Consider the following 14,300-nt stretch of genomic DNA (forward strand, 5'->3'; position numbering starts at 1 on the left):
GGGTTGGTTTTTATTCCCCCTGTCTACTGGGTGGTTGCAGCAGGTTTTGGTCACTTCACATGACCCTGGGACACTGTGACCGTCATAAATATGAATCAGTTGCCAACCATCTGAATGTAAATCACAAGACCCTGGAGATGCTGCAACATTCCAGTTGATCGGCGCTTCTTCTGGGCTCAGCAGAAGTGCCAGGATCAGCGCTGAGCTCCAGCTGGAGCCTGATGCTGATCCTGGCACTTCCACTGAGCCCTGACAGCCCTGCAGCTCCAGCCATCTCTTGCTCAGGCTTGTGCGGTGCTGCCATCGGTTCAGCTCATTCCCTTCCCCCTCTACCACTTTTCTAGGATGGTCACGTACCACCTGCCAGGTGCCAATGTACCACAGGTGGTGCCCGTACCACTGGTTGAAAAGCCCTGATCTAGATATTAAGAGTTATATTCCATAGAGTGTTGTGATAGCCTTGCCCTGTTGTCCAGCCTTTCAAGGTTTGGGGAAGGAGGAGCTGGCACTGTATCACACACATACAAAGATACACATAAAAGAAGACAATTGTGGATAAGGAGCCACAATTTTGTCCCCTGTTCACTACTTTATCCCCTCTGGGGATAGAGATGGCATTACTCAAAGCATGGTGATGTCATTAAGATGGATCATTTCTAGGATCATTTCTAGAGTATTTGGGGACCATGAAGGGACTTTAGGATGAAAATGAGAACAGGAAAGGATCAGAAAGCAAGCTGTTCCCATTTCCACCTTTAGAAATTGACTGAATTTCAGTGGCAGGATTTCAGTCACTTTTTGAGGGGGATTGAGTGAGGTAAATGCAGGATAGAAATAAATTTGATTTCCTTCTCAGATGCCTTCCATTTCCATTCTTCTTTTTATTGTGTAATAAAATATAGTAAAAAGAAGAATTGTGTTACTAAAAAAAATCAGAAATTTGAACCTATTTGGACAGGAACATCTAGTGATGTTGAGAAGCTGGATTTTGGCTTGTGGGCTACAGATTACTCACCCCTGGATTGAGTAAGGAGCAAAGTTCTATTAAACCAAAATATCCTTTCTGGATGTTTCACATGTATGGCTTTGAAAGGAACTAGGTTTGTGGAAATGCACTTAATCTGGATTCTCCGTGAATCATAAATTCACCAAGCAGGCACGGTTTACCCTAACTTGAAAAATCCTACACATGATTAAAACCAAATGTAGTACTGTGGAGGAATCCAACTGCTAAGTCTTTTCATGGCCTGATTATGTTGAATAAACAACAGCTATACTGATAGCTAAAGATGTTACCAAAGATGAGGTTGGTTTCATAGTTAAAGGCTTACCACCAACATTGACAGGGCAGGCCACCTGTATATAAACAGAGAGCAAACGCCATTCCTTTCTATTACTGATGATATTACCTAGTTGGGTAATGAAATGTCTGCCAGAAAATCACCAAGCTCAGAGAGCTCTAAGGACTCCTTGGTTTACCACCATTTTATGTCTGCGCAACAATGCATGCACAAAAGAGGAGCCTTTCACTCACGACACCACAGCCACCATTTTGTCAATTTTAACACCCTGCTCTCTGCAGAACACATTTCTGCAAAAAATGCCAAATTATCACCAAGTAATCACAACCTCCCTTCACCTAAATTTTTATGGCTCTCAGTGTATGCTTCACTTCTAGATAATGTCATTCATTTGTAAATCCTTTACACATATTTTTTTTTATGCTTCCTTAAATATTTGAGTTAGATGCAATACAGTTTCCCACAGGTTCAGTGATATAATCAGCCCACACCAAGTTGAGGCCTGTTCCCCTTGTATTCCAGGCTATAGAGAAACATTTATATATTTATGACACTGGCCTAGAGTCATGTACGTGAGATGGGCAGCTACATAAATCAAATAAATAAATGAAAGCACGTCATGAAAGATGTAAGCAGGCCGATGGATATTTGTAACTGCCTCAAGGGGTAATGGGGCTGTTGGCTGGGGCAACGGTCTGCTATTGTGATGGACCTCTAATAGCTTTTGCCTGGTAGTAAATCCTGAGGTAATTATAGCCAATGACAGGCAGAGCTGGCTTCTCTTTTTGGCTATGCAAATCTGCAGGAGAGCTGGATAACATTTTGGCTTATTTGCTTTTGTAGAAATTATGAAGCGCATAAAACCTCGATCAAGAAATACGCCAAAACCAAATATGACTTTGTGGGAAGAAACCAGAGCGAGCTGTCAGTTCTGAAGGATGACATTTTGGAGGTAATGGTGCTTCTTTAGACACACACACACACATACACAGGTAGTCCTCGACTTACGACAACAATTGAGCCCAAAATTTCTGTTGCTACATGAGACGGTTGTTAAGGCTTTACAACCTTTCTTGCTATTGTTGCTAAGTGAATCACTACACTTGTTAAATTAGTAACAGGGTTGTAAATGATTTTGGATGGTCACTAAATGACTGGTTGTAAGTCAAGGATTATCTATAGACCTATTTCTTTTATTTTTTTCTTTTGTAAAAGTTTTATTGGTTTTTTACAATAACAACCTTAGTGCCTGGTGTACAGGAAGTCCCCTATAGACCTATTTCTCTGCTGTCAGGCATTGGATGAGCTTCTCTAGACTGAGCCATAAATTATGTTAGATAATTGATAGTGACTACAGCATTTGAGCCAAAACCAAGCAACCCAGGTTACAACTCAGCACATTGGCTGAATTCAAGCCATGTGTGAAATCTGTAACTTTGATATTAGGAATGCCATTCACCAAATAGTCTGCAAAGGTGTCTTTCTAACTTTCTGCCCCTCAAAGTATATTACTTGTGCAGAAGGAAGGCAATACATCCACGAAGGGCTGGATCCTTCCTAGAGAATCATTTCCTTTAGAGTTGCGTCTCTTTCCCTGAGACTCTTATTCAGGGGTCTTCAAACTTAGCCCTTTTATGACTTGTGGACTTCAACTCCCAGAATTCCTCAGCCAGCGTGCCTGGCTAAGGAATTCTGGGAGTTGAAGTCCACAAGTCATAAAAGAGCCAAGTTTGAAGACCCCCTGCTCTTATTCTATGCAGGTCATAGTCACTCGGAAAGTGAAACATCTATTATGAAGATCCCTTTTAGTTTAGGTGACTATTTAGATAACCTGTTGTTATTTAAATGGGTCTGTGGAGTCAGACCCGTTTGTTGTGACAACCTTTGTTTGTTTTTCCAGATTCTTGATGACAGAAAGCAATGGTGGAAAGTCCAGAATGCAAATGGATTGACTGGATTTGTGCCAAATAACATCTTGGAACCTCTCAGAGCTCCTGAAGGTGTCTCTACAGAGCCAGCTTATGCACACACCATACAGGTATCTCCAGTTCTTTTAAACAAAGAATATCAGGTGCAGGTGGGCAGGACTTTGTCCTCAGAGAGATTGAATAGCCTATGAGAAACATCAGAAAATCTAGGTGTATGAAGCTCTGCAGAAGGGTAGCCTAGGCCAGGGGCAGGCAACCTTGGCTCGTTTATGATTCGTGGACTTGAACTCCCAGAATTCCTGAGCCAGCATGGCTCAGCTTGGAAACTCTCCCTTTCCCCTCAGCATGGCTGGCTCAGGAATTCTGGGAGTTGAAGTCCACGAATCATAAAAGAGCCAAGGTTGCCTACCCCTGGCCTAGGCCAGGGGTCTGCAACCTTGACAACTTTAAGACTTGTGGACTTCAGCTCCCAGAATTCTTCAGCCATGGCTGAGGAATTCTGGGAGCTGAAGTCCACAAGTCTTAAAGTTGTCAAGGTTGCAGACTCCTGGCCTAGGAAATGCAGGCAGAGGCAACAAATTGGGACTCCGGATAGCCTGGTTGGCCTTGAGTTTGAATTCTGTACGACAAGGATACAAATGAGGTCAAGTCAGATGGACGCTTTGGTGGAAGTGAAGTAGGGAGAGCCCAACATGGAAGCTCTAAAAGAGGGTTGTAGAACCTCTAGTTCTGCAAAAGTTGGATCACATCTACACCCCACCTAATACGAGAACCAACGTTCTCCATGCCTGCATTAAGCTCTTGCCCACTTTTCAGAAGCATCTTTTATTAATTTAACTTGTTTATTTATTTATGAAACTGATGCATTGCCTTAATCCCGTCTGAATTTCGTGCAAAATGTTTCTAGGTTTCCTAAGAAGCTTGTTAAATAGCCTTTGTATTCAATCAGGTAACAGCAGAATGATGAGCAAGGGGAACATCAGAAAAGTCAAGGGGCTGAGCCTAAGGGCTTGAGTAGCTCTTCTGTTAAAAAGACATCTTACAGCATACAAAATAAATTCATTTAATTATTAATAATTCCAGCATTGTTTCTCTGGAAACATGAAGCAGAGTTCTGCTCTTTTGATGTTTCCTTTTTATTGCTGACATTTATAGTTTTCGTTACCATGGTTTGGATTCTAATTCAGCTTGTATGCCTTTTTTTATTTAAATGCTTGTCATGTCTTGATAGTTATTGATGTCAAAGAAGGAATTTGAATTATTTAAGGTAGGGGGTTTCCCTTTTCATCCAAACTGTCCCTCTTCAGTTTCCCCAAGTTTCTTTTGGAAGTGTGAAGTTGTTTCTGCTGCACTTTGCATGGGTGTGAATTGTTATCTTTTTTAAACAAAGAAATATGTTTTATTGAATTTTTAACATAGTCACCTTAGTATTTGGTAAACAGCATGTGGTCTGGATTTATATTTAAAAAACAATCAATAACAGTTAATTTCTATAATTCTATAGTCCATATAATGGCTTTGCTTGATTTTCTTCTTCCAATAATATTCTCTTTTGCCAACCTTAAATTAATACAATTCTTATTATTTGAATAAATGACAATTAAATGTAGACATTTTTCTTATGTTTCTGCAAATAATAACCATATCAATATAAATCTTCTTTTCTAATTGATCTTAATTACTTCGTCATATATCCTGTTTATAAAATTCTTATTTAAATTTGTTATCCCCACAATATTCAAAACATTTTTACTGGCTAAGCCTAAGATATTCCCTCTGATAGATCCCATCATCTAATTTCTTAATTCCCACTTTAGCCTTTTTTTTTGGCCATCTTTCCTGATCAATATGCTTCACTGAATCAAAAAGTCTTCCCATAATCTTATAAATGTTGTTGCAGGTACAAAAGGCAAAACAGGTAAGATGTTTTTATAGGCAGGTTTCGCCCCTTTGAACATCTTTTCTTTTCTTTCTTTCTTGATTTCACTTATAATTTTTTGTCTCTGAAGTTCTCATAGTTCTCTTGGCAGAATCCATTTTGTCAAATCTTTTTTCTTGTCTTCAGACTTATTTTGTGGTGTTAGAGTATAAGTTATCTTTTCCATGTCCAGTATTTCCTGTACATTTTTTCCCATCTGGGTTAAGTCATACTTCCTTCTGTTGTTAGGTTCCATCTTAAAATCTCTCTCCTCTGGCTTATATTCAGTTGTCTGTTTTATCTGCTTGCTCTCTATTTTTATTTTCTGAGAGTTTTTGTGTTGTAGAGTTAAATTGGAAATGTGTTCGTTTATTCCAGGGATAGTCAACCTTGGCTCTTTTATGACTCGTGGACTTCAATTCCTAGAATTCCTGAGCCAGCTTAGCTGGCTCAGGAATTCTGGGAGTTGAAGTCCACAAGCATAAAAGAGCCAAGGTTGACTACCCCTGGTTTATTCTTTCAAAGAAAGGAGATACAAAAGGAAGAAAGGAAGGGAGGGAGGGAGGCCAAGAGGGAGTCCTCCACAAGGTGCTAGACTGGAAGCAGGGTCTAAATAAAGAGAAGACCCTGTCTGATCTAATGGTTCAAGAATTGCATTGTTACTGGAAAGACTACAGTTTAAGTCGACCATCAGTCATAGAAGCCCATTAAGTTATTTTGGACTACCCAAGTTTTATTCCTTACAATTCTATGGGGTAGCTTGGCTGACTGGCCCCAGTTTACCCAATAAACTTCCATTGCTAAAGGTTACCTGAACCAGGTGTCTCTTGTCTCGTTTCACTTCACCTGCATGACCTTCTTAACAGAATATTTTTCTTAATAGTTATAAAATCTGCCAAGCAGATATCAGGACTATGGGGAGTTCTTCAGTTCCCAAGTTATGCATTTTCTACAATGTTCAGTTTGTACTTAGACGTGACCCTTCTTTTATTCCTGAAAGCAAATTAAATTGTCTTGTTCGTAGAGCACATGGAATTTCCTTTGTCCTGATCCTTCTTGATGTGAGAGGACCATTTATATATAGTCCTCACTTAATGACCAGTTGCTTAGCGACCATTCAGAGTTGCAACAGACCTCTCTGGAGCTATTCATGATTTGTTTTCAAAATTCTGACAGCTGCACACAATACCCACCCTGTAGTCATGTGATCGCATGGTGGGTGCTTGGCAACCGGCTCACAGCCATTTGCAGCATCCCGCGGTCACATGACTGTAATTTTCAGCATCCTGGTTTCTGGCATTTACTTCTGGTTTCTGACAAAAAATGTCCATTGGTGAAAATGGTTTTGCTTAACAACAGCCAAAAAGGCCATCTGTAAATGGTCATCTGTAAATCTGCTTAATGATCACCACAATTTATGATCATAATTCTGGGCTCCATTACAGTTGTATATCAAGGATTACCTATACATTGGGTAGATGTATCTTAAAAACATTGTTCTTGTTTGGACTCTTAACATTTAGGAAAAGTTTGTCCTCTTTCCAGATAATTTTGGGGGATTTTGGGGGCCTCTAGATACTCCCATGTATTTTGGGGGATTTTGGGGGCCTCTAGATACTCCTGCGTGAGCTGCACTGGCTGCCGGTGGCCTTCCGGGTGCGCTCCATGGCAATGGACCTAGGTATTTGCAAGACCGCCTCCTACCAAATATCTCCCTTCGACCAGTCCACTCCCACAGAGAGGACCTCCTTAGGGTGCCGTCGGCCAGTCAATGCCGGCTGGCGACCCCCAGGGGGAGAGCCTTCTCTTTGGCAGCTCCTGCCCTCTGGAATGACCTACCCCCGACCTACGTACAACTACGGACCTGCGCCTCTTCCGCCGAGCCTCGAAAACCCATCTATTCCACGCGGCCGGCCTGACGCAGTTTTGATTGGGCTTTGCTAGGGGTTTTATATGGGGTATTTTAGAGCAGGCTTTTTATTCAATATTTATTGTGATTTTTATTATTGCCTGTTCACCGCCCTGAGTCCCGTAAGGGAGATAGGGCGGTATATAAATTTAAATAATAAATTAATAAATAAATAAATATAAAGATTCTAAGAATTCCATCAAATTCTTAAGATCCTTATAATCAAAGTCCACGTGGCTTTGGAGAAACAAGTATTCATGGACACCTGGAATACTGCAGCCAATTTTGGTCACCATATCACAAAAAAGATGTTGAGAGTTTGGGAAAAAAAATTCAGAGAAGAGCAACTAAGATGATCAAAGGCCTGGAGACCAAAACATACGAAGAACGGCTGCGGGACTTGGGTTTCGCTAGTCTAAAGAAAAGAAGAAATAGGGGAGACATGATAGCAGTACTCCAGTATTTGAGGGACTGCCACAAGGGAGAGGGGGCCAGGTTGTTCACCAAAGCACCAGAGGGTAGGACGAGAAACAATGGTTGGAAACTGATCAAAGAGAGAAGCACCCTGGAATTAAGGAGAAACTTCCTGACAGTGAGGACAATCAACCAGTGGAACAGCTTACCCCCAGAAATTGTGGGTGCTCCATCACTGGAGATTTTTAAGAAGAGGCTAGACATTCACCTGTCTGAGACGGTATAGGTTCTCCTGCTTGAGCAGGAGGCTGGACTAGAAGACCTCCAAGGTCCCTTCCTATTCTATTCTATTCTATTCTATTCTATTCTACTCTACTCTACTCTACTCTACTCTACTCTACTCTACTCTACTCTACTCTATTCTATTCTATTCTATTCTATTCTATTCTATTCTATTCTATTCTATTCGCCACAGCTAAAGCAACCTTCCAAAGCTGTAATGTGGGAATATACACATCTATTCACTAAGCATTGCAGAGTAGACAAATGGGTGCTGTAGTTGGTTGCCTTCTGACAGGCACTTCTTTCAGGAAGTCACACTAATGATGTCTGCCTGTTGTAGGCGGCTGTTTTTCTCAGATTCTGCTTTGACAAGATGGTGCCTGTCTCCCACAGAGACATCTCTTTCCCTCATCTGTTTTTTTTCCGGTGAGGAGAAACAAATAGAATTTTCTCAGCTTCGATTTCTATTTTTTTTTTCAGTCAACTGGATGACAGTGGACCTCTCTTTGCTTAATTCATCACCCCGACATTTAGGGGTTTTTCTGGGGCTGTGCACCTGGCGAGAGTAGTATCTGGAATCATTCCCCTTATTTTTTGTTTCCTTATTATTTTCCTGATGTCTTATATTCTACCCATTCGTTTGTGTTTTTTTCATTGCAATTTCGCTTTCATTCATTTCTCCCATCTGGACTGAGAAGCAGAACAGAATGTTCTCCTGGAGGAGAAAGAGGTCACATCCCAAGGTGCAAAAAACTTTAGGGTGAAAAAATGTACAGAGTCTTCCGATAGAATTGATTTCCTGGTTTAGTCTACTTAGTGGGGCTGATATGGGGTTCTCCATACTATGCCCCATTTCCTCCAGAATCTTCTAGAGCTGTAAGACAACCTCCTTCTCAACAGCGATCCTTTAAAAGAGGGGAATGTTTATTTATTTGTTTTATGCATTTCCCACCTTTGTTATTTTGATAACATAACTCAAGGCAGCTAACATATCTAATACCGTTTCTCTTTCCTTTTCCCCCACAACAGCAACCTTGTGAGGTGAATTGGGCTAAGAGAGGATGACTGGCCCCAAATCACCCCACTAGCTTTCATGCCCAAGGTGGGACTAGAACTCACAGTCTCCTGGTTTCTAGCCTGGTGCCTTAACCACTATACTCTTGGAGCCTGGATAACAGTTGTCTAGAATTGTAAGGTCCAAATAATGTCTTCTTGAAGAGAGTGTGCCCCATCATCTCCTTTAGGGCAAAAGGAATGCCTCCTCAAAGACGTTGAAGCCATTGCATGGATCCAAGAATATGTCACCTCCTGAACAACCAGGAGGGACATGGATCTAATAAACAAGTAGCTAGACGTATATTCTAGAACAGGGGTGTCAAACTCAATTTCATTGAGGGCTGCATCAGCATTGCGATTGCCCTCGGGGGCGGTGGGGGCGGCCTACTGGGTGGGTGTAGATGGAGTGGGTGTGGCAGGGCCAGTTCTACATCGTTCGCGTCAAGGGTGCCTGTGGGGGCCTGGGAAGGAGTGGGACAGATCTGAGGGTCTCTGGCAGAAGGGGGTGGGACCGGGGCAAGCGCCAAGGCATGGTCCATTTCTTCATTCCTCACAAAGGGTGACACCTCCCCAGCATGCACCCAGGGGGTGGGGCCGACACAGCAGGGGCTGGTTCCTCGCTGTTTCTAGACAGCCTTGTGGAGCTAAGACTGAATGCGTTTCAGCATAGATGGCTACTACAAAATTGTACATTGGCTCCCGGCCGGCCTGGGCCAGGGCCAAGGTAGTGGGGGCCGTTCCCTCACTGTTTCCAGGATGGCTTCGCGGGCCACATGAAACCACTTTGCGGGCTGCATCCGGCCCCCAGGCCTTGTGTTTGACATGTCTGTTCTAGAACAGAGGTCCCCAACCTTTTGGGCACCAGGAACCGATTCAGTGGAGAGACGGTTAGGGGTTTTGTGTGCTGTCTGCATTCCGCGGATGGGGCTTTGCTTGTTTGTGCGGGCCGGTTGCTGGCATGCTACGGCCCAGTACCGGTCCACAGACCGGGGATTGGAGACCCCTGTTCTAGAAGATCCTGTCCATTCTAGTTGACAGCATCCCCCATGGTCGCCGAATCAAAATTCAGACACTTGGCAACTGACTTGTATTTATGACAGTTGCAGCGTCCCGAGGTCACACGATCCCCTTTTGTGACCTTCTGGCAAGCAAAGTCAAGGGGGAAGCCAGGTTCACTTAACAACCGTGTTCCTAACTTAACAACTGCAGTGATTCACTTAACGACGGTGGCAAGAAAGGTCGTAAAATGGGGCAAAACTCACTTAACCACCATCTCACTTGGCAACAGAAATTTGGAGCTCAATTGTAGTCATACGTCGAGGGTGACCTGTACTATTTTTAAATCCAGTTCATGGAATACAGTGATAAAAGGTCCCAAATGTGGGGAGGATCCATAGTTTTTTGAAAGCACGTTTGGTGGTTTTGGGTAGGTGAGAATAACTCTAAGTAAGGCCAGTAGTGAAAAATTGGTTGTGATTGAGATATAAAGTACATTGTTACAGAGTACAGACTTATAGATACAGTATAAAACCCAACATATAAAGCATCCAGTTTTGGTCACCACGATGTAAAAAAGATGCTGAGACTCTAGAAAGAGTACAGAGAAGAGCAACAAAGATGATTAGGGGACTGGAGGCTAAAGCATATAAGGAAAGGCTGCTGGAATTGGGTATGTCTAGTTTAATGAAGAGAAGGACGAGGGGGGACATGATAGCAGTCTTCCAATATCTCAGGGGCTGCCACAAAGAAGAGGGAGTCAAGCTATTCTCCAAAGCGCCTGAAGGCAGGACAAGAAGCAACGGATGGAAACTGATCAAGGAGAGAAGCAACCTAGAACTAAGGAGAAACTTCCTGACAGTTAGAACAATTAACCAGTGGAACAACCTGCCTCCAGAAGCGGTGAATGCTCCAACACTGGAAGTTTTTAAGAAGAGACTGGACAGCCATTTGTCTGAAATGGTATAGGCTTTCCTGCCTGAGCAGGGGGTTGGACTCGATGACCCCCAAGGTCCCTTCCAACTTTATTATTATTGTTGTTGTTGTTGTTATTATTATTATTATTATTTTGATTCCTCCTCAACATTTCCAGCCAATGCTACGTATCTGTTAAAAAAAACCAGAACATTAGAAAGTGCATCCAGAAGTTTTGTGCAGGAATGGCTTAAAAAGCAGGGTCAGCAATCCTCATGCTGTGATCCATAAATTAAGGAAAGTCACAAATTCATTGTCTACAGCTGAGAGCCAGCTTGCGTTTGCCTTGTTCTGTGTGACTGATTTGATGTGTGAAATGAGGCACGTGGTTGGAACATTCTCAGATCTCTGCAGTGTTGATCTGTTTAATTTGGATGCTTCCTCCTTTTGTTTGTCGTTTTGTCACATTTTGGCTCTCTGTTTCTTGCCTTAGCATAGCCATAATTGTGAATTCAGACTCGCATGAGACATTCTCGTTGGAAAAGACTCAAAACCTCATTGTGGAAACAATACCGTCTAAATCTTGCTGGTTTACATCTTTGTCTATTCTTGAGAAATACTCTGGACTACCGTGTTTTCCCCAAAATAAGACCCAACAGGAAAATAAGCCCTAGTATGATTTTTCAAGACACTCGTAATATAAGCCCCACCCCCCCAAAATAAGCCCCAGTTAAGATTGTCAGCCAGACAGACACATTTAGTACCGTATTTCCCCCCAAATAAGACCTACCTGGAAAATAAGCCCTAATGCATCTTTTGGAGCAAAAAATAATATAAGACCCAGTCTTATATTCAGGGAAACACGGTAGTATTTTTATGAAAGTAATGTAAAACTTTCGCCTGTCCAGTCATGTCTGACTATAAGGGGTGATGCGCATCTCCATTTCTTAGTCAAGGGAGCCAGCATTGTCTGAAGACATTTCCGTGGTCATGTGGTCAGTATGACTATACACCCAGGTGCACAGAAAGCTGTTACCTTCCCACCAAAGTGGTACCTGTTTATCTACTCGCATTTGCATGCTTTCAAATGGCTATAGGCAGGAACTGGGACAAGGATGGGAGCTCACCCTATCACGCAGTGCTGGGGTTTCGAACCTAGACTGTCAGTGTCTTTAGCCACTGAGTCATCGCGTCCCCTAATATTTTTATAGTCAAAAATATATTCAGAGTTTTGTTGTTGTTAGTTGCGAAGTCGTGTCCGACCCATCGCGACTCCATGGACAACGTTCCTCCAGGCCTTCCTGTCCTCTACCATCTTCTGGAGTCCATTTAAGTTCATGCCTACTGCTTCAATGACTCCATCCAGCCACCTCATTCTCTGTCATCCCCTTCTTCTATTGCCCTCAATCTTTCCCAGCATCAGGCTCTTCTCCAGTGAGTCCTTCCTTCTCATTAGGTGGCCAAAGTACTTGAGTTTCAACTTCAGGATCTGACCTTCTAAAGAGCAGTCAGGGTTGATCTCCTCTAGGACTGACCGGTTTGATCGCCTTGCAGTCCAGGGGACTCGCAGGAGTCTTCTCCAGCACCTTCATTCAAAGGCCTCAATTCTTTTGTGCTCAGCCTTTCTTATGGTCCAACTTTCACAGCCATACATTGCAACTGGGAAAACCATGGCCTTGACTATATGTACTTTTGTTGGCAGGGTGATGTCTCTGCTTTTTAGTATGCTGTCTCGATTTGCTATAGCTTTCCTCCCCAGGAGCAAGCATCTTCTAATTTCTTGGCTGCAGTCCCCATCTGCGGTGGTCTTGGAGCCCAGGAAGATAAAATCTGTCACTACCTCCATTTCTTCCCCATCTATTTGCCAGGAATTGAGAGGGTAGGATGCCATGATCTTGGTTTTATATTCAGAGTTAAAACTTGCTAAAATCGTTGCATTGGTCTTCAACTATTTGACGAATAACCTGAAATATCTATTATTTTAGGAAGGCGGATTCTAGAGGTTGATCTTAACAATTAGAGTCAAGAATTGGGTCCTTCTCTGAAATACTATGGAAATTTGCTTCTGGCCAAGAACTGGCTGGGAAGTCATCTGGGATCTCCATGTCTACCGCAGAGTATTCCTCAGAAAGTGAAGAATTTCACAGATGCACGTTTCCTCTCATTCCATCACAATCTGCCTTCTCCACAGTCAACAGCATTAGCTGGATTCTGCCAGGGAAGCAGCATGAACTGAGTTCCTTTCTTGTTGTTCTCCCCCTGAAGCCAGAAACAAGGAGCAGGTGCCAAAGTTACAGTGAAGTGCTCCAATTTCTCCTTTGCTCTAAATCTTTTCCATTGACGAGTCATTAGAGATTGGAAGTGAATAGGGGAGGAGAAAGATTCTGTTCTTCTTTTAAGGACATAAGATTGGCATTCCCTATTGACCAAGTCATTACAAAGGATTCTGATGAATGGACATGCAGCATCACTGTGTAATTAATGTGAGCCGGACAAAAAGAGAACTATCGTGGCTGGTTCCCGATCCTTTGTATAGTTTGTAAGCAAAGTTTTGCAAACATAGAACTCTGAAATCTGATGTTTTACTAGGAGCTGTGACTGATGGGACCCTGAACCTGTGGAATGGAGGATTTAGCTATTTTCAGTCAGTCCTTCCCTACCTGTGCAACCAAAGGTTTAAACCAGGGTTCTTCAAACTTGGCCCTTTTATGACTTGTGGACTGCAACTCCCAGAATTCCTCAGCCAGGTATGCTGGCTGAGGAATTCTGGGAGTTGAAGTCCACAAGTCATAAAAGGGCCAAGTTTGAAGAACCCTGGGTTAAACCAAGAGGATTCTGCTAGTGTGCTACAGTGCTCAATAGTAGCAACTGTGAGAGGGACCTCGGAGTCCTAGTGGACAATCACTTAAATATGAGCCAGCAGTGTGCTGCAGCTGCCAAAAAGGCCAACACAGTGCTGGGCTGCATTAACAGAGGGATAGAATCAAGATCACGTGAAGTATTAATACCATTTTACAATGCCTTGGTAAGCCCACACTTGGAATACTGCATCCAGTTTTGGTCACCACGATGTAAAAAAGATGTTGAGACTCTAGAAAGAGTACAGAGAAGAGCAACAAAGATGATTAGGGGACTGGAGGCTAAAACATATAAGGAACGGCTGCTGTAATTGGGAATGTCTAGTCTAATGAAGAGAAGGACGAGGGGGGACATGATAGCCGTGTTCCAATATCTCAGGGGAGGCCACAAAGAAGAGGGAGTCAAGCTGTTCTCCAAAGCGCCTGAAGGCAGGACAAGAAGCAAGGGATGGAAACTAATCAAGGAGAGAAGGAACTTAGAACTAAGGAGAAACTTCCTGACAGTTAGAACAATTAACCAGTGGAACAACCTGCCTCCAGAAGCAGTGAATGCTCCAACACTGGAAGTTTTTAAGAAGAGACTGAACAGCCATTTGTCTGAAATGGTATAGGGTTTCCTGCCTGAGCAGGGGGTTGGACTAGATGACCTCCAAGGTCCCTTCCAACTTTATTATTATTATTATTATTATTATTATTATTATTATTATTATTATTATTATTATT

General features: G+C 42.7%; 1 protein-coding gene across 1 annotated transcript in view; it reads left to right on the forward strand.

Moving 5' to 3' along the window:
• The window catches only part of EPS8 (epidermal growth factor receptor pathway substrate 8), an 82,566-nt gene that overhangs the window by 47,321 nt on the left and 20,945 nt on the right, over positions 1-14,300 (forward strand). The window contains exons 15-16 of the mRNA XM_029285939.1: positions 2,145-2,253; positions 3,202-3,339. Of these exons, the coding sequence (XP_029141772.1) occupies positions 2,145-2,253; positions 3,202-3,339 (247 nt within the window). The remainder of the gene's footprint in view (positions 1-2,144; positions 2,254-3,201; positions 3,340-14,300) is intronic.

The sequence above is a fragment of the Protobothrops mucrosquamatus genome, unplaced genomic scaffold (genome assembly GCF_001527695.2).
Source record: "Protobothrops mucrosquamatus isolate PMUCROS unplaced genomic scaffold, P.Mucros_1.0 scaffold2559, whole genome shotgun sequence".
Classification (NCBI taxonomy): domain Eukaryota; kingdom Metazoa; phylum Chordata; class Lepidosauria; order Squamata; family Viperidae; genus Protobothrops; species Protobothrops mucrosquamatus.